This window comes from Lepidochelys olivacea, assembly GCF_965140295.1.
Source record: "Lepidochelys olivacea isolate rLepOli2 genome assembly, chromosome: 6".
Classification (NCBI taxonomy): domain Eukaryota; kingdom Metazoa; phylum Chordata; order Testudines; family Cheloniidae; genus Lepidochelys; species Lepidochelys olivacea.
Window position 1 is genome coordinate 21,981,686 of NC_140416.1, and position 27,827 is coordinate 22,009,512.

The 27,827-nt window shown below is 46.2% G+C and overlaps 1 protein-coding gene across 4 annotated transcripts in view; it reads left to right on the forward strand.

The window, feature by feature from the left end:
• LSP1 (lymphocyte specific protein 1) overlaps window positions 1-27,827 on the forward strand; it is an 84,599-nt gene that overhangs the window by 38,559 nt on the left and 18,213 nt on the right. For 3 of the 4 annotated variants that reach the window (XM_084630874.1, XM_084630876.1, XM_084630875.1), the window contains 6 exons: window positions 5,117-5,299; window positions 21,518-21,740; window positions 22,888-23,016; window positions 26,696-26,739; window positions 27,039-27,120; window positions 27,593-27,733. In XM_084630874.1, coding sequence (XP_084487000.1) covers window positions 5,117-5,299; window positions 21,518-21,740; window positions 22,888-23,016; window positions 26,696-26,739; window positions 27,039-27,120; window positions 27,593-27,733 — 802 coding nt within the window. The remainder of the gene's footprint in view (window positions 1-5,116; window positions 5,300-21,517; window positions 21,741-22,887; window positions 23,017-26,695; window positions 26,740-27,038; window positions 27,121-27,592; window positions 27,734-27,827) is intronic. The other variant, XM_084630877.1, reaches the window with a different exon arrangement.

Here is a 27,827-nt window from a genome sequence, read left to right on the forward strand (position 1 = left end):
TAAATATTTCTGCCAGCTCTAAAAAGAAACGTATTTTCATTAAAAATGTAAGATGTACCTTATAATATTAATTGAGAGCATTTCTAGACCACCTTTCATACAAGGATCACAAAGTGCCTTACAAACATTCATTAACAAAGTCTCAAATCAACTTGCTGAGGCAGATATCTCTACTTTACAGATGTCTAGAGGCACAGCAAGATTAAGTGACTTGCCCAAGGCATCAAAGCAGCAGTTACAGTAAAAAAATAGCACCCCCCAATAATGCAAACATTGAGGCCCTGCCCTGAAAAAACGTACACATATGCTTAACTTTATACTGTGAGTGATCCCGTTTACAGCAAGGGGGACTATTCACAATGTATAAAAGTTAAGCATGTGCGTAAGCCTTTACAGGAGTGGGCCTTATGCATGTGTTAAGGTTTAGTAGTCCCATTGAAAAGAGTGAAAAAGACACAGTGAAACAGAGAAGAGAAGGGAAGAATAGACAAAAAAGGTGTGTGTGGGGGGGGAGCAACTTTTGGGGGGGAGTAATTAAAGAAAATGTGTTTGATCCATTTGTCATATATGATACAGTGGGGGGTTGACAGTTTCTGGCAATATACAATAAATAGGAACAAAATTCCCAGCTGTATTAAGGGAGGGCCCGGAGGGGAGACGAGACCGGCCCTTCCCAGACCTGACCTTTGGCTCATGGTCATTCTCTTTCTGTTGATAGGCAGGGATTCATTGCTCAGTCCAAGCTCCCATTGATTTTACTGGGAGTTTTAGGTGTGCTAGAAAAAGAGGAATGAATCAGGCTCAAAGCCAAAATTTTGTAACCTGAATGTTTAAATTTAGGCACTTGGAACCATATTTAGGTACCTAAATAAAAGTGGCCTGACCTGCTTGTCAAAGGTGCCGAGCACCAAGAAGTTTTTATTGCCTTCGGTGGGCTTTATGCGTGCTGAGAATTTTCTGAAAAATCAGGACACTTTTACTTAGGCGCCTAAATATGGACTTAGGAGTTTAACTGTAGACAGGCATGTTTGGAGATTTTTGGCCTGAGTGACCAAAGATCCAAGTGTACAGTGGCAGATTAGAAGGTTGTTGATAAACATCAGCCCACAAGGAAGGATGAGAAAGGCGATAGATCACGCAGAGAGGTCTGAGGCATGGTTTACAATTTAAAATAAACCATGGAGAACTAGCCTCACTCATTGAGGATGGGGAAAAGATCGGAAGCTTGTGGGCATCTTTCCACCGGGGCCAATAGAGACCAATGTAACCCATGCTAGGATAGTGTGACTCTTTGTGCCCCTCTGAGGGGCAGACAACATAGAGAGGTTTAGGAGTTTGTTACTAGAGGTGAGCTAGTCCCTTAGCTCAGGCAGTGAAGTTTGTGCTTTTTTGTCTGTTTGTTTGTTTAAGATCCAGAGGTCCTGGGTTCAATCCCCCATACAAATACACATGCAAATATTTGTAGATGGAGAGCTGAGGGTTAGGGAGAGTGCTGGGAAACCTATAGGTATCGTTTAGGTAGGGATGAGCCTGGACCCAAATCCCACATCCAGATGCCCCAGAATAATAGGGGAAGTTTGATAGTAAAATCCATCCTCTCTCAAAACGTGCCTGCTGGCCATCTTGACTTCTGGCTTTTATGGATGAGCCTTAGCCAGCCTCTTTGCTTTGTTATACGCTCACACCGGTAGCACTGAGCTATTGTGCTGCGGTCCATCTGAAATTGCATTTCCTTCTCTCCAGCCTCTTCTGCAGCTGCTGATGGCCACCTGGGCTGGCTGAATCTTCCAAAAGTCTTTGCTTTCTCTTGTGTAAACACCACGCCCCCGTACAGTGACTCACCCCATTCATGCAACTCATCTTTGTGTAAGCAGGCCCTCGTTGTTTCCTTGGGGTGAGGGGCTTTGCACAGCCCCAAAAGTAAATCTGGGTCACATTTTTTTCCCCCAGACAGCTGTGGTGGCTTCCCTGTAGGCCCGGATGCTGGAGTGGCGCGAAGCCATTTAGAATTGAAGTGCGGGAGCGGTGTTATGCCAGCCCCACTCTCACACCTTTTATTTCTCCTCCCTAGTGATCTTGAGTTCTGAGGGGAGTCAGGGGGATACCAGGCTGTGAAATCAAAATTGCCCCAAACTCCAGCCCAGTGGCATCCAACCTTTGCAGCCTGAGTGCTGGGGGTGGTATTTCAGAAAGGTAAAGGAGCTGCAGTCAGGACATTGGGGCAGATCCTTGAGCATCACAGAGGGAATGGGGACCACCTGCCAGTCTCCTGCTGTGGATTTGCCACGGAGCATAGCGCTCTCTCTGTCCCTGGCAAAGGAGGGCATTGGGGTCAGGGAATGACTGGAGTGGGCTGTGCTCTGGCTACCCGCAACTGGAGTATGGCCTTTATCTATGCCTTTAAGGGCTGAGCTTCCCACTCAAGGACCGCTCTTCCCCCAGGCACTGACCGGGGATTCGGAAAACCTGGAGTCTTTTCCTGGCTCTGCCACAGCGTTCCCTGTGTGTCCTGGGCAAGTCACTTCCCCTATCTGTGCTTCAGTTAGTCATTGGTAAAACAGGAACCATACTTCCCATCCTGTCTATTCAGATTGTTAGCTTTCTGTGGCAGGGACTCTCTTACTATTTGTGTGAACAGAGTCGAGCACGATGTCTCACTCGGGGCCTCTAGGAACTACAAGAATAGTAAATCCTAATCCACTTTCACCTGTGACATCACAGATTGTCATTGTATCACTTAGTCAATATGGGAAGGTTCAATGTGATAATGTCATGAAGAACCCTGAAATACGTTCTCGGCTTCTCCACTGGCTGACTACCTGATTTGGGACAGGAGTGAATGCCACCCCAGTTACTGAAGATCCTTGCATTGCCAGGGCCCTTCTGGAGATGTGGGGCATTGTGGGTATTTAAATCTGGGCCTGTCTGTTGTTGTCAGCTGTCACAAGGCTTCTGATAGCTGATTTTTCCCCCCAAAGACTCAGCTGCTGGAGTCACGTGAATAAGAGAATCTCAGCTTTCATTCTTTAAAAAAATGTAAGTTTCTAGCCCTCGCGGTTACAGAGAAAAGCTGGAAAATGTATGTAACCCAAGTGTTCCCTTAGGCTCTGAACTCAGAAAACAAACAAGACCCCCCACCACACATTTATCTATTTAAAAAATCTCATTGGTTTTAAGCCAATCTCAAGACTTCTTGAGGCCTAACCCATGATTTTTCTAACATTTGGGGTTGGCCATCATGTGTCTCAGGTATCTCACTTGAAGTCACCACAAGCCTAGATGGTGAAGGAGAAAGGGAAAAGCAATGAGCATAAAATGGGCCAAAGTTGCTCTGCAGCAGGCAGCCATGTGATCTGGAGGAGCCAATCCTCCTTCGACCACCTACCGTGCACTGGACTTCAACTGTGCACTGGGCTTTGTTGTGTCTTTGTGTGAAATCACAGCTGTTGGGTTGCATCAGTGCTTTGGAACATGGGCTGTATATGCCGTGCCAGCAGAGTGATGAAGCTCTGCAGGCTCTTGGCAGTTGGACAGAAGTTCTTCTTCACCTCTTTCCTTTCCTGTTTGGTGAAGGAGGAGGGAATTTTCCCCTCACCAGTGGAAGGATAGGAAATCTTTCCAGAGGTTAAGCTCCTCTTGGTCCCCCTTTCCCCCCCTGCAGGGCTTTTTAAGAAGCAGAGGGACGAGCACTTGGCCGTGCCAAACTACGCTGGCGTGTGGAAGCTCAGCAATTGGCAGTAGGTGGCGTGGCATGGGGGGAGGGGAACTGCCAACATGTGTGTTTTCAGGAGCACTGTAAAGTGCAGTTATGAATCCAAATAGGAAAGCGACTCTGGGAAAATGACACCTATTCACTGTCCGTACCTGCTGCCTTTGGGGCACATCCAGTTCTCAGTGGAGTCAATGGCAAAACTCCCCTTGGTTTTCTTAGCAACAAGGCTCTACCCTCCTGAATCCATATCTGCTTACTTTGCTGGTAAGAGCAAGTTTGTTAAACTGCTACCAGCTGTGAAGAGTCCAGGAAGACACAAAAGAGCAAAGCCTGATTGTGTTCTGCCTCACACATCATCAGTAACAGTTGGTGTCTACAAACTGATCCCAGAACCCTTATTGCTGGCAGTGAGGCATGAAGCAGAAGGCTCGTAGGTAGATTTGCACTGCCAGATGGGGACCAGTCTATCTAAGCCACTTGTCTGCCCGCCCCCATTACCACAGTTCCAGACACCTTATCATCTGAAATGCATTTATCCTCCCAACACCTCTGTGGGGGAGAGCAGTGCTGTTATCCCCATTTTACAGATGGGGAACCAAGGCACAGAGATATTAAGTGTCTTATCCAAGGCCACACAGGGAATTTGTGGCAGAGCAGTGGATTGAACCCAAGTCCCAGGTTAGAGCCCTAACCACTGGACCATCCTTCCTCTCTCACTCATCCATTGCTGTGCCCGTGTGTTGTGATTTACACCACCGCCAAGTGGGTGCAAAGTACTTTCATTCTCATTTGAGAGTGTTTTGCACTCACTTGGCACTAGTGTAAATGGCATACCCAAGCTGCAGGGCAAACATGAATGGGACCTGGGTTCCTAAATGCATTTAAGAAGATTTTACACCAGAGTCACTGGTCTGGCCAAACTGTGCTCAGTGCAGGACCAGAGGAAGATGTGAAGGCACCGGTGGCCTGAAGGAAGCTCTAGCTTATGCTGGGATTTCCTGTGGCCCCATGAGGCTATCTGAGGAGCCAGGAATCACTAGGAGCACAGAGGACAGGTCACTGTCTCTTTTGCCCCAGGAATGGGGGAGACGTGGAATTGCTGTGTTGTTCAGGGATTCCCCTTATACCAGGAGAATTCCTATGTGGCTGCTCTGTGGTGCTTTCCGAAGTGGTTTAGGCTGCTTTGTGACCTCTCCTTTAATGGAGAATGAGGATGGGTGGGATTCCGGAGACCAGGCCCTTATTGGTCCTGCAGCTGTAACTGTATGAGAGGAGCTACTAGAGGATGGTTGTGCTAGCCAGGTTAGTGCAGAGGGAAGGAATCTGACCAGCATGGGTATCATCTGTGCCAACTTTGATCCTTTGTAGTTCCACTGTTCTAATCTTTCTCCTGGTGTGTTTCAGGTTTGACTTTAAGCCCTCAGGGACCTCAGAGCTGGAAGAGGATGAGGGGTTCAGCGACTGGTCTCAGAAGCTCGAGCAGCGCAAACAGAGGTGGGCTGCAGAGGGAACACAAGAGGGGGAGCAAACATGCCCCAGGGAATGGACACAGGCCCAGGAAGCAGCGCCTACTTGCATAGGAGAAAGGTACAGCAGTAAGTGAGGGAGGGAAGGAGAGATGCATAGCTCAGTGATTTGAGCATTGGCCTGCTAAACCGAGGATTGTGAGTTCAATCCTTGAGGGGGCCATTTAGGGATCTGAGGCAAAAATTGGGGATTGGTCCTGCTTTGAGCAGGGGGTTGGACTAGATGACCTCCTGAGGTCCCTTCCAACCTTGATATTCTATGAAGGGGCTCCTCCAAAGGAGGTGGCATCTTGCTGAGGGCAAGCCCAGAGCATTGCTAGTTGGGGGCAGGAGGGTTTGGGCTGAGCTAGGTCTGCAGGAAGAACTAGTCTGACAACTCAGAGGCAAACGTTCAACTCACAATAATTTGTGCTATTGTGGAGAGACAAGCTCAGATCCCAATGCTTTGGTGATGTTTGGAGTCAGAACCAGCTTTCCACAGCACTGGGGCAGATTCTGTGCTGTAACGTACCTCCAGGAGACACAGCACAGAAGGTTAAGTCCAAGGGCAGTGAGGACAAAATTGGCTTTAAGCCACTTCTGCGCCCTCCTGAGTCTGAGCTGCTGCAGGGGCTGAAACGACCTCCAGCATAATTTAGGCAGCCCAGGGAGCTGTTCTAAGTTATGGCAGTTTCCTAGCACTGCCTCTGGCTTGTGGTACCAGCCAGAATGGTGCGTGTTATCGTCCCCCATCCTGCTCAGGGCACCTCCCCCAGCGGTGGAGTTCTCAGGAAAAAGTGGGCAACATAGGGCTATCGTATGCAGCCGAACAGGGTTGAACTTGGGACCTCGGGAGCTAAGTGCATGAGCTGCTACTGCATGAGCTAAAAGCTGTAGGGCCCTTAGCTAAGACTGCAGAGCAGACTCATTAATCTCCCCCTCTCCCTACGTGGTCTCTGTGCCACTAGAGAGCACAGAACACCACACCCAGGAGGTGTGTGGGTTACACCCGTGCCTGGGGAATTCTTCAAAAGGCACTTGCAGACTGCTTATTGTCACTGTACTCTATCAGTGCTGGTTCCTCCCTCCCCCATTAAGAGGGTAGGTCTTTAGCTATGGCTGGGCCTAGGCCCACCCATCCCAGTATCAGCAATAGGTAAACCCCCAAATCCCTCACTTTGCTTCTGGTCCCTATTCCCTTGCTGAGCTGAACCCTGGATCCAAACCCTTCCCTGGGGGATCGCTTATACCTGGATCTGAACATCCTGTCTGAGCCCCATTGTTAGTCTGATGTTACTGGGATTTTTGTCTTAAAATCTCTTAGTCCCTTTTTATCCAGAAGGGTGAGAAGCTGCATAATTAACATTGCATCAAAAGCAGACAGAAATATAGTTTTCTCTGTCTCTCTAGCTGTATTTCTTTTCAAACTTCTTAGCTAAATAAAATCCAAAGCAACATCTCCTCCCTCCTCTTTAAGGCCCTAACCCTACAAACACTCACCCATGCTGAACTTTTTACACAGCACTCATCCCATTGTCTTCAATCATACTTGCAGGACTAGGGCCTCCATTATGAACAGGCCCATTTCCCCCAAATCCTCCCTCCTCTCATGAAGATTTCTTGCTAGAAGAGGCCCACTCTTCTGTGTGTGTGTGTTTGAGCAGGTATACATGTGCTTTGCCTTTAATGGGGAGGATTTTCTATCCTTGTTGACCAGAAATGTTGCACCTTATTCGCCTGCTCCATCCTGGCAACACTCCCTTAAAAAAAAAAAAAGTGCAACGTTGTTTCTTGCTTGACAAACATAGGCTGTGTGAGGTGAGGCTGCTCTGCAGCTGCTGGAAGAGAGAAAATTGCAAACACCTGTGGCAGGTAAGGCTCAGTGAAGGGAGTTGCCAAGCAGCTGTCAGCTGGAAAGCATTTAAAACCAGGCGCTGGCCCTCATGCAATTTTTTTTTTTTTTGAGGGAGGGTGTTGAACTGATGTAGCAAAGGGGTAACCTTGGTTGTTGCCAGCTGCTGTCTTTGTTTGACTCAGTGTGGGTGTGATTTATGGGAACCTGAGGAGGTACCTCACAAACCTGTAGGAAATTTCATTTTGCTTCATATGTTGTGCTCCCTAAAAGCATCTGCTTTTCTACTCCTGCTGATATTGTCACAGAGTAGTTGGAAGCTCTGTGGGAGCTCTCAGGTATGTCATGTGCTCTAGTTTCACCCTGTTTTTCAGCGGTTGTGTCCGCCGTTCCCGTTGAAGGAGTGTAACTGTAGTGGAGAGGACTGTTCCATCTCATTCCTGAGCTGTGGCTGGGATCTCTCCCCTTGGGAGGGGGGAAAGGTGTTTTTTCATATTATGGACATTTGCCACTGTAATGAGCTGGCAGGTAGGGAGAGTTGTGCCCTGCTGGATGGAACTGTGACTTGTGCCATAGGCCCAGTACTGCTATGGGATGTCTACACTGCAGATTTATAGCTCCATGAGCCTGAGTCAGCTGACATGGGCCAGTCCTGGGTGCTCTGCTGACATCTAGAGAGACTGCTGTGAGAACAACCACAGAGTAGGATGTGGGGGGGGCTATTTGCTATTTCAGCTAAACTGTTAGACCTAGCTTTGCCTAGGGGTGTCGGTAGGGGGGACAGGTCTGCTGCTGTAGAATGACACATATCTTTCCCTGCTGCTGAAAGTTGGGTGGGAGATGGTGACTCCACCCCTGTTGTAGGAGGGCAGCAGAGTCTGCAGTTGCTGCTGTTTCAGCACAGGCCACAGTGAAACTAGAGAACCTTTCAGCCCACTTCTTGCAGGGTCCATAGCCGCCATTTCAAGATGCTTTAATAAATATGAAAAGGAGAAAGGGAGAAAACTGCTTCTCTCCCTGTCTCTCCCCTGCCCATCCCCCACTCTCCAGAGCACTTAAGCTTAAAATAAAATCCCATTGCAGAACTGCTGGCTTCTGGCAAGTCTGGTTTTCACTAAGTGGCCATTAGCACTCACCCACAGCCTGCTCCGAGTGGGTCTCTGCTATAAGCAGCTCTCCTGCCACTGAGTGTGGTTCTATGAACTACTCTGAGTCTGGTGCCACCCTTCTTGGTCATTGTAGATGTACTGGGAGGATTTACCCTTCAACATTGCTGACTGTGGAACCAGTGATGTAATCCAGCTCCCCAAGAGTCTAGCTTGGGTTTTACCCAATGCTCGGTGTATGCAGGCACAGGACACTGGTGCAGTACTGCGCACTCCCAAAAAGGTGTGATTGTTGGGGTGCTGTTTTTCTCGCCTTAACATTGAGACTTGGGGTATTAGTTAAAGGCTTCTGCTCACCTGGAGTATAACGGTGACTACAAGACACTTTTCCTTGTGAAAACTGACTTTTCAGAGACACGTATGTTGATACAGTCTCAGCTTGGGGGTGTGACCTACTTCTACTGGGGTACTGAAAAAACACCACCACCACCCACAACGGAGCATGCTTGTTAAGTGTACTACCAGTGCTATCTGCTAACGTGTACTCCTTTAGCTCGAGGGGGAGAGGTCAGTGCTTTAGAGCCCTGGGTTGAATCATGCCGGTCACCTCTGTGTGGGGTGTGGTGGGATTAAAGGGTGCTAATGTACCCACATTATGCTGGCTTTGTGCCCCTGCACAGGGTGCTCTTCAAGAGGCACTGACAGATGCTGTAGCTGGGGTGTGATGTGCCCTGACTATTCTGTAGTGCCGTAGAATCTAGTGACGTACTGCATCAGGGATGCAAGTTAGGGTACCCCTTGGGGTTGCTCTAATGGGGGATGCAGGAGCAGGGAGGGTTAAGCCAGTACTCCGGATCAAGGGATGCAAGCTGTCCCTCCTCTGACTCCGCATGGGGGTGACTTTGACCTCTGCTGTCAGTGTTCTCAAATAATTTTTGTGAGATGTTTAATATCTTGGTGGTGATGTAGCTGTGTTAGTCACAGGATATTGGAGACAAGGTAAATGAGGTAATATCTCTTACTGGACCAACTTCTGTTGTAGCTCAAAAGCTTGTACCTTCACAGAGCTTTCCATCAGGTCTGGGGAAGGAAGCAGTGTGTCTGACCTAAGTACAAGTTAGGACAGATTGTTAAGCAGAGGGGATAATACAGGAGAGGCAGTCACTTGAATGGGCAATTGGGGGTTAGATGATTATGCATAAAAGGTTTGAAGTGGGCAATTAAGGATAACAAGCGGGTGTGTTACAAATTGGTGTAATGAGCCAAAAAACAGTGTCTCTGTTAAGTCTAGGGCTTTTGGTATCTAGCAAAGTTATATATTTAAATTCACAGGCTTGCTTTTTGAAGGAGTTGGACAGGTTTCCCTTAAGGACAAGTATTGAAAGATCAAATCTACCCTGCTCCACAGCTGATTTAAATCATGATTTAAGTCACTAGTCAGGAAGACTTGCTTTAATCATGGATTTCTACATAAAAGTGTGTTCTTATTGGTTATTAAACCTTAATACATATTCTTCACAACTCGGAGATGTAGGTTTCACTTTTAGAAGGTACACATTGCACATTTTTTTAAAATGATCTATTTTGAGAACTTTTCAGATTCGTTTTACAGCTATATCAGAAAATGAATGATTGGTTATTTCATTTACCAAAGGTAATTGAAGCAGATATTTATGAAGTCACTGGGAGGTGAACTATCTCCAATTCCACAGGTTAATCATTAATATTTGAAGGATTTTCTTGCCATGCTGTGCTAGGAGGAGAACATCACCAGACAGACACTTAAATTGTTTTATTTAACTAAAACAACAACGTTATGTATTCTGGATTTTTTTTCCCAGTAGCAAACATACAATATTTTAACAAAACAAGTATATGAATTTAGTTAAACATTCACATTAATTTAGTTAAACATTCACATTTTTTAAAATCAGGTTTGTTTTTGTTAAAATTGTGTTAACTAAAATAGTTAAATGAAATATTTAAAAAAAAAATTAAATAGACTATGTCAACCAGGTCAACACAAGAAACTTAAAATATTGGCTTCTGCAGCTAACTCAGTTGTCTTCACCTTCATTTTCCTATTTGTTCATAATCTGGAAAAGAAAAAGCTTTCCTGCTTTTTCAGGTCCTAAACGATTCCTTCCTTTGGAATCAATTAGTCCAAAGGAAGAAAATATTCTTTCTGCATTGGCAGAAGAAGCTACTGCTGTTAAAAGTGAGATTATCACTTCCAACAGCCTCTGAATCCAAGTAGGGTGACCAGATGTCCCAATTTTATAGGGACAGTCCTGATTTTTGGGTCTCTTTCTTATATAGGCTCCTATTACACACACACACACCCATCCTGATTTTTCACACTTGCTGTCTGGTCATTCTAAATCCAAGTGCTTAAGTGACTTCCACCAGTTCACTGGTGTGACTTTCTTTAAAATATCATCAGCAAACATATATTTCTTGAATGGTTCTTATTCCCAAACTGGGTCTCTTTTACGGCCTGCTGCCATTATAGGTTTTCCCTTCTAGTGAGAGAATGGTAGATCTCAAATCAATGAAGGCTACACTCAGAAAGACCTCAAGGCTTCTGGAATATGCCGCTCAAACAGTTTCACTTTTGTTTCTGCTGCCTGTCCCTCCCTTCTCACATTTATCTCCAGACTTCATTTCCTTGTCCAGATCTATTCCGCCCCCAACAATCATCTATTCATTGAACTTTTAGAAATTTTGCACTTTTAGAGAGAGGTAAGGGATTGACTCTGTGTACACAAATTTGCAGAAGGACAATAGGGTTGAGGTCTGTTATTTCTCACCTCTATATATTTAAAAACATTTTTGCTCTTAACATGTTATCTCTGGAGACACAAATCCACAGTTTGAGAACTGCAAAACTAAGCATCTCTGATGGTGCTCAGTCTAGAAGATACCAAGTCCCATTGGGTAGATAGATTATTTAGGTTAATCTTTCTATACAGAAGCCCCTGGAACCCCATAAGATTGGGTCCCTAATCCATGAACTATTGGAACTCATTTACAAAACTTTTCTTAAACATTACATGAATATTTTGTCTCATACTATAAAATTAGAATTTATAATCCCTATTCCATGATGAGATATCTTTGAGCTATAATGTAAAAATAGTTTTAATGAATATACATTGGTTTTTCCCTCAAAAAGCATTTTATCAAAAAAATCCATTTTAAATAAAAAATCCTTTTATTAAAATTTTAATTTTTTTTTTTTTAAAAAATCATTGATTTTTATCCACCCTGCTGTGGAGTGATTGCTTTGGAAAAGTTTGTCTATGGATGATATGGTGTTTTGTCTTTGCTCATCTTTCTGCATGAGCTCACTGGAATGCAGTGATTGTCTGGCTTCACGCACATAGTTGTTGTGGGGCCACTTGATGAGGTACCCCACATGGTGTGATAAGCATGTGTAGGATCCATCCATTCTGAAAGGTGTGTGTGGGAGGGGGGTATTGATCATTGCAGCAGTGGAGATATCTGCAGGTTTTACATCTCTTCTGGCACGGTTTGGTGCTGCTTTGAGTTGGTATGTCCTGGTCTGTGAGGAACTTGCTTCTGGTGATGAGGTTGTAGGGTTGTTTCGAAGGCCATAGGGGATTTGGGAAAGAGTTCTTTCAGGGTGTGGTCTCCATCAACTATGTGTTGTAATTGTTTAATGATACCCCCATATGGGTTTTGGTGTGGAGTGGTAAGTGATAACTATGGGTGGGTCGTCAGTGGCTTCTCTTTCCTGTCTTTGAGCAAGTTCTCCTGGGGTATTAGGGTGGCCCTTTCCATGATGCAATCTCTGCCAGAGTGTCCTTGTTTAGTGAATGCAGTGTTTGTTGTATCCATGTAGGTTCCAAGTAGAGTGACCAGATGTCCTGATTTTGTAGGGACAGTCCTCCTAATTGGGGCTTTTTCTTGTATAGGCACCTATTACCCTCCAACCCCACCCCCATTTTTCACACTTTCTATCTGGTCACCCTAGTTCCAAGACATTAGAGAGACAAGCTGGGTGAGTGCCTCACCTGCCTTGTGTATCTTGTTTAGGGAAGTCACGTATCAGAGGGGTAGCTGTGTTAGTCTGGCTCTGTAAAAGCTGCGAAGAGTCCTGTGGCACCTTATAGACTAACAGATGTATTGCTTAGGGAAGGTGGTTTTAAGTGTCTTTAAAATGCGTGTCTCAGATTTTCTCTTTTGGAGCAAATTCTGTTGTTTGAGTGTTTGGCTGTAGGTAACTTTTTTGCATGTGTGGTCTGGATTGGCTGCTGGATTTGTGGAAGCAAATGTGGTGACTGGTAGATTTCTTGTATATCGTGTTTAGATTAAGCGGATTGTGGTGTCCAGAAAGTTGATGCTGGTTATGGGAGTCTTCTAGAGAGAGTTGTGGTAGAAATCTGAGTGAGTTTAGATTTTCTGTCTGGAGGATGAAAATATTGATGTATCTCAGATGCAATATTGGTGTTGCGGTGCATTTGTCCAGAAATTCTTCCTTGAGGCGGCTCATGAAGAGGTTGGCATATTGGGGAGCCATCCTGGCACCCAGGGCTGTTCCAGTGATTTGGGCAAAGTGTGTGTGTGTTAAATTGAAGTTGTTGTGGGTGAGGGTGAAATGGGTGAGTTTGAGTGGATTTCTGAGTTTTTTGTGCATTATCTTGTGTGTACTGGAGGTAAGCAGTGATCCTATCATGTCCCAACTTATATTTAGCTCAGACACTAGTCTCCTAGTAGGGACAGCATAGCATGAAGGGTGGCAGAGTCAGCTTCCCCCTCAGCCCTGACCTGGGAAGCGCTGGAGCATAGTTCTGTCTCTGCCTGACTAATCCTTGGCTTCTCTGTGGAGCCTATCAATTGTGATGTGAACACGGCAGTCTAGAAAATGATTCCTGCTTGTACTGGCCTGAACTTAACCCAGCACATGAAGGTGAAACGTGTTCCAAAGAGACTAGTTCTGAACGCGGCACATCCTGTAGTGACTCTGCTAGTACAGGACAGGTCGGTGCTCTTCCATTAGGTGGGGGTTTACTTTATAGATAGCGGCACTGCAAAAGCCTGTGGTTTGAAGGCTGTGCTACAAACCTTACTTAGATCATAAGATCTGTGGGGCAGGGATCATCTCTTGTTCTGTGTTTTGCACAGTAACTGGCACAGTGGGAAGTGGTTCATGACTATAACTCCTAGATGCTGTAGTAATACAAACATATTGGTGAACATATTTTTAGACCTGAGCACTTTTACAAATGCCAGTGAATTGAGCCTCTCAGCATTGCTGTGAAGAGATCAAGTCTGGGTACTTAAATCCACTCCATTTTTGGCAGAAGAGAGTAGGTGCTGGTGGAAGCTGCTGTATTTACAATTTCCCCCACCCCTCTGGAATCCCAGTAGTTCTGGGGATGGCTAGGGTGGGGTCTCAGCTGTTTGCAGCACCTGTAGCCATCTCCCCTCAAACCTGGTGCGCCGCTTTGGGATGGTATGGGAATGAGACCTGCAAAGAAGGGTCTCACTTCAACGTGCTAGAGAAGGTCCAAAGTAGACCTGAGTTGTTAATTGACGTTTCTGGCGTGGCTGCCAAACTGAAAAACCAGGGGAAATGTTGTTTGGTTTCAAAAACGTTTTCCAACTTGCTAACAAATTCCAAAGTTCAGGCCAGCAAAGATTGTGTGTGTGTTTGCACTCCACCCCTTTGCCTTCAGCCCAGTGATTAGGCCAAACAGGATATACTAGACATAGGGCTGGTCTGCACTGAGAATTCACATCAGCAGTGAAAAACCCACACTCCTGGAGAGACGTAATACACTGAACTAACCCAGGGTGACTGCTGGGTCGACGGAAGAATTGTTCTGTCGATCTAGCTACTGCCTCTCTGGGAGGTGGATTAACTACAGCAAGGGGAGAATCCCTGAGGTTGGAATTCCTGCTCTGGAGCAGGGACTTGAGCTCAGACCTTTCTTCCTCTCTTTGTTCCTCTCCTCCCCTCCCCATACCAGTGTGTGTACAAACTGCCAGTCCGTAGGTTGTTGTGGGTGGGTTGCTCTCAGTCTCTCCTGTTGAAGCTGTTCCACTTTAGATAAATATCTAAATAGTCATGGTGACAAAGAGTGAGGAGGAGTCTCTAGCCTGGTGATTAAAGCACTGATCTGGGAGGTAGATGTCCTCATTCAGATCTTCTCTGATTCAGAGGAGGGGTTTGAATCCACATCTCCTGCCTTAATTACCAGGTTAGAGAGTGGTACTCATGCTCTCTCCTGGGCACAATGAAGGAAAGATTGAGAGCCTGGGTATGTGCAAACTGTTGAGTTTGCTGTCCTCAAATTACCCTTTTTCCCTGGCAGAAACAAATCGGGTCAAATTCACAAATCGTTTGGGTTGACCAAAACGGTATCTTTCACCAAGTAATTTACTTGCCTGAAAAACATCACCATGTCCTACTCCTCTGAGCTAGGAGTAAGGTGACAAAGGGTGGTGAGTCTGGGCCAGATTGCTGTTTCTGCTACAGGGACGCCTCTGCTAGTCCTTTCACATGAACAACTGTTGGGAAGAACCCCTTGGGCGAAGCCAGGCTGCTGCAGTGTCAGCAGCCCGTCACTTTATCTTGCAGTTCTGCAGACTTCACCAGAAGAGAAGGTGCAGGGCAAGTCTGGTTGAACCATTGTCCCTTTCATTCCTCTCGCTGCTTCTAGAAGAACTGGCACTTCCTAATAGAGCCTAAATCCTTTCTCAACTTCCCCTTTCACTCTCTGCCACCTCTTGCTCAACATGCTGTCCGTTACCTAACCTCCACTCGGCCGCTCCATCTTTAGTTGTGCAGAAATGGCTGGTGATAGCTACTCTGGATTCAGGTGAGGGGACAATGCCTGGGATTAAGAAGGCAACCAGGCTGCGGACTTAATGTATCTAATTGTTGGCCTGGCAGCATCAGCAGCCTGCCTGGTTACCAGCTGCATGTGCTAGTATCTAACTGAGGAGGGAGGCGTACATTTGTTCACTGTCTTGTGTTGTGGTCAGTGCCTAGCTGGCCCATGTCCCCTCACCAGAGATTGTTGTATGTTGGTTCTCTGGAACCCCTGCCAACACAATGTTGCTCTCTGTTCTCCTCTCGTGGTTAGGTCAGGTATACAGGTTTAAACCGTTTAAGTCCTATACTGCTTTCAAGCTAATGATCTCTGCCCTTCCACTCAGGCAATAGAAGCGCTTAGGCTTTTAGAGCCAGAGCTCCTAGGTTCATTGCTTGTGGATGACCAGTCCTGAGGCATGGCTACATGAACATAGCTTTGTTCAGTAGCAGTGCAGCGAAGAGCTTAAGTGAGGACCATAACATTCCTGGCTCTCTGATAAGCCAAAATATACTTAATTCCAATGAGCAGTTTAGCTGCCTTGCTGGTGGTGGCTGCCTTGGTGCAAAGGGACACTGCGCTGGTGACAGTGTGAAAGCACTGAAGACTATAGACTAGCTTAACAGCCGAAGAACTGTAAAATGAATCCATGAATCACTCCATAGACAGTGGACTGGCTTGAAGTAGTAGGGAGCACCTGCACTGCCTATTGACTTGAATGGTACCTGTGGTCATTATAATGCTCACAGGAGTGTGAGTACCAGCCTCGGGGCAGACTAGTTTTAAAAAAACAAAACAAAACAAAAAAATCCCCAGGGCACAAGCCTTAGATTTCACCAGCCAATTCCACCAAGTGCAAACTTCTCTGGCCCATTAGCTGCCTTAAACAGAGTCACAGACAGTCCCCTTGGGTACTCCAGTCTGTCTTGCCAATCCAGTGGTGAGCTGGAGCCAGTTCGCACTGGTTTGCTGGAACCGGTTGTTAAATTTAGAAGCCCTTTTAGAACCGGTTGTTCCGCGAGGGACAACCGGTTCTAAAAGGGCTTCTAAATTTAACCGGCCCAAAGTGGCGCCTTAAGTGCTGACTCCATGGGTGCTCCAGCCCTGAAGCATCCAAGGGGAAAATTTGGTGGGAGCAGAGCACCCACCGGCAGCTCTCTGCCCCACCCCCAGCCCTGGTCACACCAAAGACCATGCTTGTAGCCAGCCCTATGGGAAACAATATGAAGATTTATTAAACAGGAAAAGGAAATGAGTTATTTACAAGCAAACTTAGGTAACACAAATGTTAGTTTTCAGAGTAACAGCCGTGTTAGTCTGTATTCGCAAAAAGAAAAGGAGAACTTGTGGCACCTTAGAGACTAACCAATTTATTTGAGCATAAGCTTTTGTGAGCTACAGCTCACTTCATCGGATGCATACTGTGGAAAGTGTAGAAGATCTTATTATATACACACAAAGCATGAAAAAATACCTCCTCCCACACCACTCTCCTGCTGGCAATAGCTTATCTAAAGTGATCACTCTCCTTACAATGTGTATGATAATCAAGGTGGGCCACTTCCAGCACAAATCCAGGTTTTCTCACCCCCCCACACCCCCTACACAAACTCACTCTCCTGCTGGCAATAGCTTATCCAAAGTGACCACTCTCCTTACATTGTGCATGATAATCAAGGTGGGCCATCCCCAGCAGAAATCCAGGGTTTAACAAGAACGTTTGTGGGGGGGTAGGAAAAAACAGGGAAATAGGCTACCTTGCATAATGACTAAGCCACTCCCAGTCTCTATTCAAGCCTAAGTTAATTGTATCCAATTTGCAAATGAATTCCAATTCAGCAGTTTCTCACTGGAGTCTGGATTTGAAGTTTTTTTGTTGTAAAATAGCGACTTTCATGTCTGAAATCGTGTGACCAGAGAGATTGACCTGTTCTCCGACTGGTTTATGAATGTTATAATTCTTGACATCTGATTTGTGTCCATTTACTCTTTTACGTAGAGACTGTCCAGTTTGACCAATGTACATGGCAGAGGGGCATTGCTGGCACATGATGGCATATATCACATTGGTGGATGTGCAGGTGAACGAGCCTCTGATAGTGTGGCTGATACTGTTAGGCCCTGTGATGGTGTCCCCTGAATAGATAGGTGGGCACAGTTGGCAACGGGCTTTGTTGCAAGGATAGGTTCCTGGGTTAGTGGTTCTGTTGTGTAGTATGTGGTTGCTGGTGAGTATTTGCTTCAGGTTGGGGGGCTGTCTGTAGGCAAGGACTGGCCTGTCTCCCAAGATTTGTGAGAGTTATGGGTCATCCTTCAGGATAGGTTGTAGAGCCTTAATAATGCATTGGAGGGGTTTTAGTTGGGGGCTGAAGGTGACGGCTAGTGGCGTTCTGTTATTTTCTTTGTTAGGCCTGTCCTGTAGTAGGTGACTTCTGGGAACTCTTCTGGCTCTATCAATCTGTTTCTTCACTTCCGCAGATGGGTATTGTAGTTGTAAGAATGCTTGATAGAGATCTTGTAGGTGTCTGTCTCTGTCTGAGAGGTTGGAGCAAATGCGGTTGTATCGCAGAGCTTGGCTGTAGATGATGGATCGTGTGGTGTGGTCAGGGTGAAAGCTGGAGGCATGTAGGTAGGAATAGCGGTCAGTAGGTTTCCGGTATAGGGTGGTGTTTATGTGACCATCATTTATTAGCACTGTAGTGTCCAGGAAGTGGATCTCTTGTGTGGACTGGACCAGGCTGAGGTTGATGGTGGGATGGAAATTGTTGAAATCATGGTGGAATTCCTCAAGGGCTTCTTTTCCATGGGTCCAGATGATGAAGATGTCATCAATATAGCGCAAGTAGAGTAGGGGCGTTAGGGGACGAGAGCTGAGGAAGCGTTGTTCTAAATCAGCCATAAAAATGTTGGCATACTGTGGGGCCATGCAGGTACCCATAGCAGTGCCACTGATCTGAAGGTATACATTGTCCCCAACTGTAAAATAGTTATGGGAAAGGACAAAGTCACAAAGTTCAGCCATCAGGTTAGCCGTGACATTATCGGGGATAGTGTTCTTGACGGCTTGTAGTCCATCTTTATGTGGAATGTTGGTGTAGAGGGCTTCTACATCCATAGTGGCCAGGATGGTGTTATCAGGAAGATCACCGATGGATTGTAGTTTCCTCAGGAAGTCAGTGGTGTCTCGAAGGTAACTGGGAGTGCTGGTAGCGTAGGGCCTGAGGAGGGAGTCTACACAGCCAGACAATCCTGCTGTCAGGGTGCCAACTGTGCCCACCTATCTATTCAGGGGACACCATCACAGGGCCTAATAACATCAGCCACACTATCCGAGGCTCGTTCACCTGCACATCCACCAATGTGATATATGCCATCATGTGCCAGCAATGCCCCTCTGCCATGTACATTGGTCAAACTGAACAGTCTCTACGTAAAAGAGTAAATGGACACAAATCAGATGTCAAGAATTATAACATTCATAAACCAGTCGGAGAACAGGTCAATCTCTCTGGTCACGCGATTACAGACATGAAAGTCGCTATTTTACAACAAAAAAACTTCAAATCCAGACTCCAGCGAGAAACTGCTGAATTGGAATTCATTTGCAAATTGGATACAATTAATTTAGGCTTGAATAGAGACTGGGAGTGGCTTAATCATTATGCGAGTTGCCTATTTCCCCTTGTTTTTTCCAACCCCCCCCCCCCCTCAAAGTTCTTGTTAAACCCTGGATTTCTGCTGGGGATGTCCCACCTTGATTATCATGCACAATGTAAGGAGAGTGGTCACTTTGGATAAGCTATTGCCAGCAGGAGAGTGAGTTTGTGTGTGGGGGAGGGGCGGGGGGGAGAAAACCTGGATTTGTGCTGGAAATAGCCCAACTTGATTATCATACACATTGTAAGGAGAGTGATCACTTTAGATAAGCTATTACCAGCAGGAGAGTGGGGTGGGAGGAGGTATTTTTTCATGCATTATGTGTATAAAAAGATCTTCTACACTTTCCACAGTATGCATCCGATGAAGTGAGCTGTAGCTCACGAAAGCTTATGCTCAAATAAATTGGTTAGTCTCTGAGGTGCCACAAGTCCTCCTTTTCTTTTTACAAATGTTAGTCTTTGCCTATATTAAGTTTTGAAACCTTCTATAATCAGCTTGGTTTGTTTGTTTGTTCTTTAGGGCTAACCCAGGCTAAGGAGCTGGGGATCTCTTGCTTATGGGGAGGTTAGGTCAGTATAAGAACGTCTCTCAGGGGTGTGGATATTTCCCACACCCCCTGAGCAACTTTGTTTTACTGGTACTGTTGTGTAGACTTGGTCCTTGCCTCCCCAGAGCTGCAGCAGCATAGAGATAGCTAGTAGTTCCCTTTGCTTGGGGTTTTTATCCCCTTCTTGCTACATGGTTTGAGCTGCAAACTCTGCTGATAGGAGGAGTCCACTTGCATGACTGATCTTCACTGGGAGGAGAGCGGAACAACAAGTCTTTTGTCCTCTTGTTGACAATTCCTCAGTTGTTGTAAGATCCACCCGCAGCCTCTCTGGTACTGATGGGCAGCCTCTTTCAACAGGGTCATAACAATTTCTGTAGAAGAGCAGCTCTTCCCATTAACGTCACTCTCAAGTACTGTACAGCAATTCATACAGTATCAGAGGCTCACAATACAACTGCTCCAATATTACATTACCGTATGGAACACCACTATTCAAAGTAAGATTAACGCACGCAGCAACTCACATGCATCCAGTTGTCTAAACGCTTTATTATAAATCTGATACCTATTTGATCAGTATTGACCCACAAGTGAGCCAAATGGATTCCAGCTGTGTCCAGTTGAGAGATGGAGACCTTGCTGTGACCTGGCAAATGGCCCGCAGCTTCAGTCGTTTTAGCACCTCTGGAAAATCAAGCCTTGAGCCTCTTTCTAAATGTGTCAGAGAAATATGTGCAGTGGGTACCCTGGGCTGGAGCTACCTTTTAGAGATGGGCACATGGGATGTGTACCTAGCTTGGGACTAGAGCTGTTTGGAATCTTTGCATTTTGAAAAAAGTTGCGCAATTTTCCTCTTTCTTGCCCTACTTTTGACAATGTAGATTTGAATGTTTGGCTTTGCCATTGCTGGGTTTCCATTCTCCTTTGGCTGAATTCCATTAGGTTTTAGGGGTGGGGGGAAAGATCAGATAGAAAAATGGTATATTAAAAGAAAAAAGGAGCAGCATGGACAGACATGCAGGCAGGAGAGTGAGTGTGTGTGTAAATGGTTCTTGTACCCTAATGAATAAGGCAGACTATCCTGTAGTTAGAAATCAAATTCTCCTGGAAGATGGCAGGGGAACAAAAGAACAAGGGGGAGAAATCTCCTTGAACTCAAGCTAGTCTTGTCCAACCTCTGACCACACAAGTTAACCCAAATGGCCTCAGAGTTAGAAGGGATCTCAGTTAGAGCCTAGCTGGGCAGCGGAAGTCCAGCTCTGGAGCTCAGGGAGCGGGGGTGGGGATCTCCTCCTGCTCCATACATCTGGAGCTAGACCTGTGGAGGCATTATTTCTTGTTATCTTTGCAGTTGAGACTGCAGCAGGAATTCTGGAGCACGGAGAAGTGACATTTACTTCTTAGTTCTTCCCAGTCTTCCTCCGCAATTACTGTACCGTACTCCTCTCATGCTGTGCTTTAGCCCCAGGCTCATTTCAGATGGGACTTGGCATCTGACATGAAGGTTGAGAAATTGGAGGCTTGAGGTTTTGAAAGCGCTCTCCTGTCTGTGTAATGCTGGTATCTAGCACTGCAGAAGTTGTTCAGAAGGGAAGTTGCCTCATGTAATCAAGTACAGTACATGGAGCCAGACAAATGTGATAAACCGCCTCGGGCCTGAGCCAAAGCCCACTGAAATCAATGGAAAGGATCCTATTGACTTAAATAGGCTTTGGGTCCAGCTCCTGCTGCTGGAATGAATGTGGACCAGTGGACAGAACACTGGGCTGGGAATCGGAAGACTTGGCTCCTGTTCCCAGCTCTGCCATTGACCCTGGGCAAGTCTCTCTGCCTCCATTTTTTCCCCCTCCCACCCTCAGTCTGTTTAGTCTGTAAGTCGCTGCCCTGAAGAGCTACCTCATACTCTGCTTGTACAGCACCTGGTGCAGTGGGGCCTCTGTTTTAAGTTGGGGCTTCCATGTGCCACCCCAATACAAACAATGATAAAGGAGTGGACCTGATTTGCCTTCTGTTTTTGAAGGATTTCATCCATGTCTTAGTATAATCTTCCTGAAAGTGTTTGTAATTCTTCTTACTGTTCTACTGACTTGCTCTGCCATGCACTAGCTTCTCATTAAACCAAAACCGACGTGCACTAATGAGTACATCTGTATTTGCACAGTATTTTTAGAGCTCCCGTTGGGCTATTACAATTATAGCTGGCGTTGTAAAGGTATGGGACATCAGATTTTCAGTGGGTTTGAAACACTTCTTTCCCTTCTCAAAGGCTTCTTCCCCTCTCCACCTCTAGGTCTCCAAGACACTCCTATGAGGAAGAGGACAGTGGTCTGAGGGAAGCTGAAGTCAAGCTGGAGCAGGTCCAGCTGAATCAGGAGGGCCCGGAGGAGATTCCCGGGGAGAATGAGGAGATGAAGCAGGAGCCGCTGGAGACAGAGGAGCCTCAGCAACTTTTTGAGGCAGAATGCATTCAAGAGCAGCAGGAGGAAGAGGAGGAGGAGAAAGCTGGGCAGGAGGTCAGAGCAGAAATATTGGATCTGTGATCTCTCTTGGTATGGCTGTGACTTCATGGGGGACCATCCGTGTGGGGTAGACGCATCGCAGCAATGTGTAAAACAGGGCTTGTACTTATGATACTTACCTATCCCAGTAGCTTAAAGGGTCACACTCGTGTGCGCTCTGCCTTACGATGGTGCAGCACCTCTACCCCGGCAGTTTGCATTGGTATAGCTGCAGCTGTGCAAGCACCCCCAGTTACACATAGCTTAAGTGTGCAGACGCCACTTTCATGTTTACTGGCTCCTTTCTTCTCTCCTCCCTTCTTCCTCCCCCGCTCCCAAAAATCAGTCACTGCACACAATGGAGAACTTAGTGCTGCTCTGACAAGTAGCACCACAAGGCCTGTAATTCTGTGTTCTAATTCTCTGCTGTGGTATAGGTGTTCTGCCTTCTCTCATCATCATTCATTACGGAGAGTGTCACAGGTTCTCCAGTCCTACAAAGCCACAGATATAGGACTCTTAAGGAAATTCTGAACCCGTGTGTTCAGAACCATGCCCCCCCCCCCTTTTTTTTTTGTTCCACGCTCTGAGAAGCCTTGGCCTGATCTACTAATCTGAAATTGGGGTCCAGCATTGCTGCCTTCCATCCCCTAGGGGTGTCTGTGCTGTATTTAGTTCAAGGCGTGGTGTGGCCCTGGTAAACAAGGGAGACAAAGCTGGAACTCAAGCTGTATGGAAGCCTGTCTGTGTCACTCTGAGTTGTAATAAACATTTAAGATGGACTGTGATTGCATAAATCATGACATCCCTCTTATTAGGGGGTGGTATGGCTTCATAGCTCCTCAAAATAAATTTAGTTAGTTTCCCTGTCCCCTGCCTGAGAGTGAGGATATATATTCCTTTCTGATGGGGGCTGGGCAAAATTGGTGGGAAATGTCTTTGTGAAAACTCATGCAGAATGCCTCACCAGTTCATTTTGTGACCTTGCACCTGTACAAATATTGTCTTTTTAAATGACAACTGGGAGAATGAATTTTTTACATGTGAAAGAAAGCTCAGTGTCTTTGCCCAAAGTTTAATTTGTGGGGGTGGATCTGACACTTGTTACAGTGGGAGTTTATTAATCGGCTTTGCTCCTGGTCTGCTCATTCTTTGCATTCAGGAGAAAAAGAGGAGGAGGAATGAGGAGGAGGAAACACCAGAAAAACGCCAGAAAGCTCCGAGCACCTCCAGCATGGAAGGGGAAGAGGATGAACAATGTGATGGCCAGTCCCCAGCGAGTTCCACAACGGTACATGCTACTAAGAGTGCTCTGAATCGCAAGTGCACTTAGAGCTGGCCTAAACCTTAGTGAGAGGAGACCTGACTGGTGTGGCTATGTAGGAGGGAGGAAAGATGGTCTAATACTGAAGACCTCAGGAGATCTGGATTCACATGCGAGTTCAACAGACTTCCAGTGTGACCTTGGGAAAGTCACTTACTCTCTCTCCCTCATTTGTAAAATGGGCATAATCCTTTCTCTATCTGTTGTCTGGCTTGTCTACTTACACAGTCAGCTCTTTGGAGCAGGGATTGCCTCTCCTTATGGGGATGTACAGCACCTAACACAATGGTGCCCTAGTCTCAACTGGGGCCTCTAAGAACTTTTATAATACAAAGTGGTAGTAACCTTGGCCATCTTCAACATTCATTAATTTAATCAAACGGATAGTCTGTCTTGTTTCCTAGCATGTAATACTGGGTCTGCTTTATACACTTCCCCCTCAATGTCCTGTGGATACACAGCCCTGTGTATCCAGATATGGTAGGTGTATGGGGAAAATGGCTCTTCTCTTGTCAGAGCTGATCTTGTTGGCCACGGATTAGGATGGAGAGTGAGGAGTCCAGTGCATGCAGATTTCATTCATCTTTGGGGTGATGGCGGAGCGTTCAGGTGGCCTCTTAAGCACCTGTTAGCATTGTGCTCCCTTTGACTCTTAAACCCCATGCTGCCTGCATGTGACTCAAGGTTGCCTGGTCAGGGAGAGTTATATCACTTTCAAAAGGTGTTGAAAAGAAACATGTAGCAAGGGGAGTGTTTCGTTTGTAACAGTCGGAGGAGCTGCTCAGACAGGGAGCAGAGCTTTGTTACATTACAGGAAACATTAAGAATAAAAATCAAACTTCTGGGGAGCAATAGAACTACCTGGATTCTGGCCCCAGTCTGTTTGCATTGTGACGAGTGATGGGAATGTGTGTGACTATCAAGCCAGGAAGAAAAATCCCTCACTGCACTGAGCAGAGTGGGTGGCAAAAGAGAAACAATCTAGTTTTGGAGCTTAACCATGGACTTCAGTGAGAGCAGAGTAGGGCTTGTGCTTCTGAAAAATCCCACCCTACCTTTGATACTAGGGACAGAAGCTCTCTTGCAGAGTAACCCCCAAATACCTATACCTTCCTAGGGAACTGTTGCTATGACCAATCCCATACACAGCAGGGAAGGGGTTAAATATCCAGCAGGGAAGGGCTTAAATACTGCCTCCGAAGGGGCCTTCATGGTGTTGGTGGAGAAGTTTCCCCACCAATCAGGCTGTACACGCGTTCATTCAGGGGAGAGAGGTGCTCACAATCTTTGCAAAGCAGAAAGGACTTACGCACAAGCAGTGGAAGGAATTTTGTTTAAACTATAAAATATATATTTAAAACCCTGGATCATCCATAAGAAACCAAGAATGGAATCGTTCCAGGCTGGGACTGGTTTGGAAAGGCATGAGCCTGTGGGGAGAAACATAGGATTAGGACAGGTTTCAGAGTAGCAGCCGTGTTAGTCTGTATCGGCAAAAAGAAAAGGAGGACTTGTGGCACCTGAGAGACTAACAAATTTATTAGAGCACAAGCTTTAGGACATACTCTTATTTTAACCACAGTAGTGTCTACTGGTGTGAGACGGGGAAGCTTGCTCCGTTAGCTCAGGCAGTTGAAGCTCGTGTCTCTTAGATCCAGAGTTCCTGGGTGGGTGTGTGAGGTCTCAACGTAACAAGTAGCAGTCTGATACTCCAAAGGCCTCTTTAACCAGGAAAGGGGGATTTAAAAAATGAAAGCAATGGAGGAATGAAGGGGTTCTCAAGGCATGAAGTAACCAGCCACAGAAGAAGGGACGTTAGGTACCCGAAGTCTTGCCACAGACTTTCTTCATGGCCTGGAGCCAGGAGGTCAGCTAGATATTTATAATGTTCGCTTCTGTCCTCTAAACAAATCGAGGAGTTCAGAAAGTTCATCAGTGTGAAGGTCTGGGCTGGGGAGCAGGGTTCCAGTAAATGAGCAGTGCAGAAAGGCTGTGAATAGACTTTAGTGTGTCATGCAGAAATGAAGCAACTTCTCCAGTTTGTACTTGTAATAGCTCTCTGGACATGCGAGCAGTGTTAATGCTGGACTCTTGGTGGGGGAATGGAACAACAGAGCAATCCCTTGTTCCTGTATAGTACCTCTCCTCCTCCAAGGATTACAAAAATTACTGTAAATACCCAACAGATGTGGGGTGTGATGTGCTATCGCTACTCTTTGGAAGCCCAGACACAGATGGTGATCTACAGCCTGCCCAAGTTGCCAATTAACTTGCTGCTTGAGCTGGGAATAGAGGGCTGATTCTCTGTTTCTGGATTCACAGTCCTGAGCTCAAACTGCAAACACTCCCCAGCCTCTGAAATGTTGCAGCTCTGACAGGCTGAGCCCTGCTGATGATAGAATAATTTTCCAGAGCAGAAAATGGATGTGATCTGAACTGCTCAGCGAGAGGTGCATTTTACAGAGAATACTCCCAAACAAGTATGCTATAAACCAGCAGAACGATCGTCCTAATGCATCCCCATTTAAAGTAATAGAGCTTGAGGGCATCTACAAACAGCCTCTTCTAATGTATCTTGCATATGTCCACACAGCAATTGGACAAGTTTGTCTTGTCAGATGCTTGTGGGATATGTAAGCTCATCTGCTGCACCTTGGTGTGTGAGTGCACAGCTTGTTTTGGGCTAATTTCTTGTACAAGTCCTTCTGCAAGTAAATTTTTCAATAGGGTTTGATTTGCCAGAAGGCTCTGCTGGTTAAATCACTCCTCTGTCTTGGAGCCTTCCTGCAGTGGAATGGCCAGTGCAAACTATGTTCTGTCACAGATGCCATTTTCTGTCCATCTGCCTTTTCCCTGCTTTTTTTTTTTTTTTTTTTTTTTTGCTCTTCTCTTTACCTTTCTATACCTGACCCTTCCATTCTCCTCATCACCAAGAGCCTATGTGAGTCTTACAGTGGAGAGGCCCTGCAGCTTGGCCCCAGGGTCACCCATGTGCTGGAATATGATGGGATGGGAGGAGGGAAGCTTGGTGGTCAGGTTACTGCTTACACTGGCACCCACATGCATGTTAGTGGCTCCTGTGGCCAAAGGAATTAGTGACCCTCAGAGAGCAGGATCAGGCTGTGGCTTCAGTGGGGATGGACGAGGTACAGGTGTCATGCAGCTTTTCCACCTGCACTCTGCCCTATACGTGACTCTTCCTTCAAGATGGGGGAATCACTGTGCTGGAGACGTTGTGGGGGAAGCTTTTTAAAATACAGATGTTTGACTCTTCACTGCTGTTCATCCTATGATGCTCTGGAAGCTCGCTTTCCTGATAGCTCATCCACTTTGAAGCCATCTCCAGAACTTGTTGGTCCAGCACCATCAGATCTCCTGCATCTACCATCATTGCTGTTGCAGAAGAAGATGCCAACTCTTGATTGCAAAGTGGGGAGTTTTAGGGACACCCCGGGGCTGGCTGACTGGTTCAGTCATTCCAGGGTATAGGTAGGGAGGTGGGCGGAAACAAGATAGTTTTGAAACTACCCAAATCTCTCGGGGGTGGGGAGAACTCACTGATTCGAGTTATGACCAATTAAGATGAGGGACTCGGGGCAGCAGGCAAAACTGATTTGTCTCTTCTTTCTCATCTCTCCCCATTTAGATCACAGACCGAACTGAATCCCTGAACCGCTCCATAAAGAAAAGGTAATTCTCCTTCCACTGAATGACCTGGTGGTAATTCTCCACTGGGCTTTGACTTGGGTATTACTGTAACACAGACCCGCACCTGAACCAAAGGCACAATTTCAAGTGATTGTGGGTTGAGGGGGAACAGTGTCCTATTGCTTAGTGGGTCACTTGAACATCTTTCAGAACCAGCATTTGTGACTTTCAGGGGGGAATGGGAGGAAACTAGTGGCTTCTTCCCAAAAGAGGCTTGGGTAGACCTCACTCTGATGAGCTTAAAGCAATAAGACTTAATTCCTCCTTCCTTCTTTCTCTAGCAACAGCGTGAAGAAGACTCAGCCACCACTTCCTGTTTCCAAGATTGATGACAGACTGGAGCAGTACACTCATGCCATTGAGGTGATGCGCTCAATCACATAGGTGGCATGCTCTTGGCCCCCAGCCCCATATAGGCTTTATTCTGTTCTGGATAGTCCTCACCTTCTTTGGTCTTTGTAGACTCCGCCCTAGCAGCTAGCTATAATAATACTGGAAGGGATTGAATCTAATCTTCCTAAATCCCTCCATGCTCTTTAATTCGTCAGGATAAGGAATCTTGTGGCTTTTGAGCAGGAGTGCTGGAGATGTGAACAAACCATTTTCTCCTATCTTACTATACCAGACTAGGACTGTCTCATCCCTGCATTTCTCTGTCCTGAATGGGCACAATGTTCTTCTACTTAGCCTCCATGTTCTTATTTGTTTCTGTCCTTTGACTCTGTAGTTAATGTATCCATCGGAATGATAATTTACAATCTCCTTCCCCAAGAAGCTATTCACAAAAATCTGCAAGTGCTCGGAACACTTTCACTTTGATTTGCTTTGTTTCCAGACATCCGAGAAGGTTCAGAAACTTGTCCGACAATCTTCCCTTGAACTTGCCACCACAAGCATGGTTGTAGCCAGCACAAAAAACCTCTGGGAGACTGGAGAGGTTGTAGCTCAGTCCTCTGTTAAGTCCCCATCCTGTAAGGTAAGACTGAGTTTTATATGCCCAGACAACTCTACTGCAGGAGAAGGGGTATAGCTCTTTGTTTCATGTCAGAGGGCTGCACCTGTGTCTAACA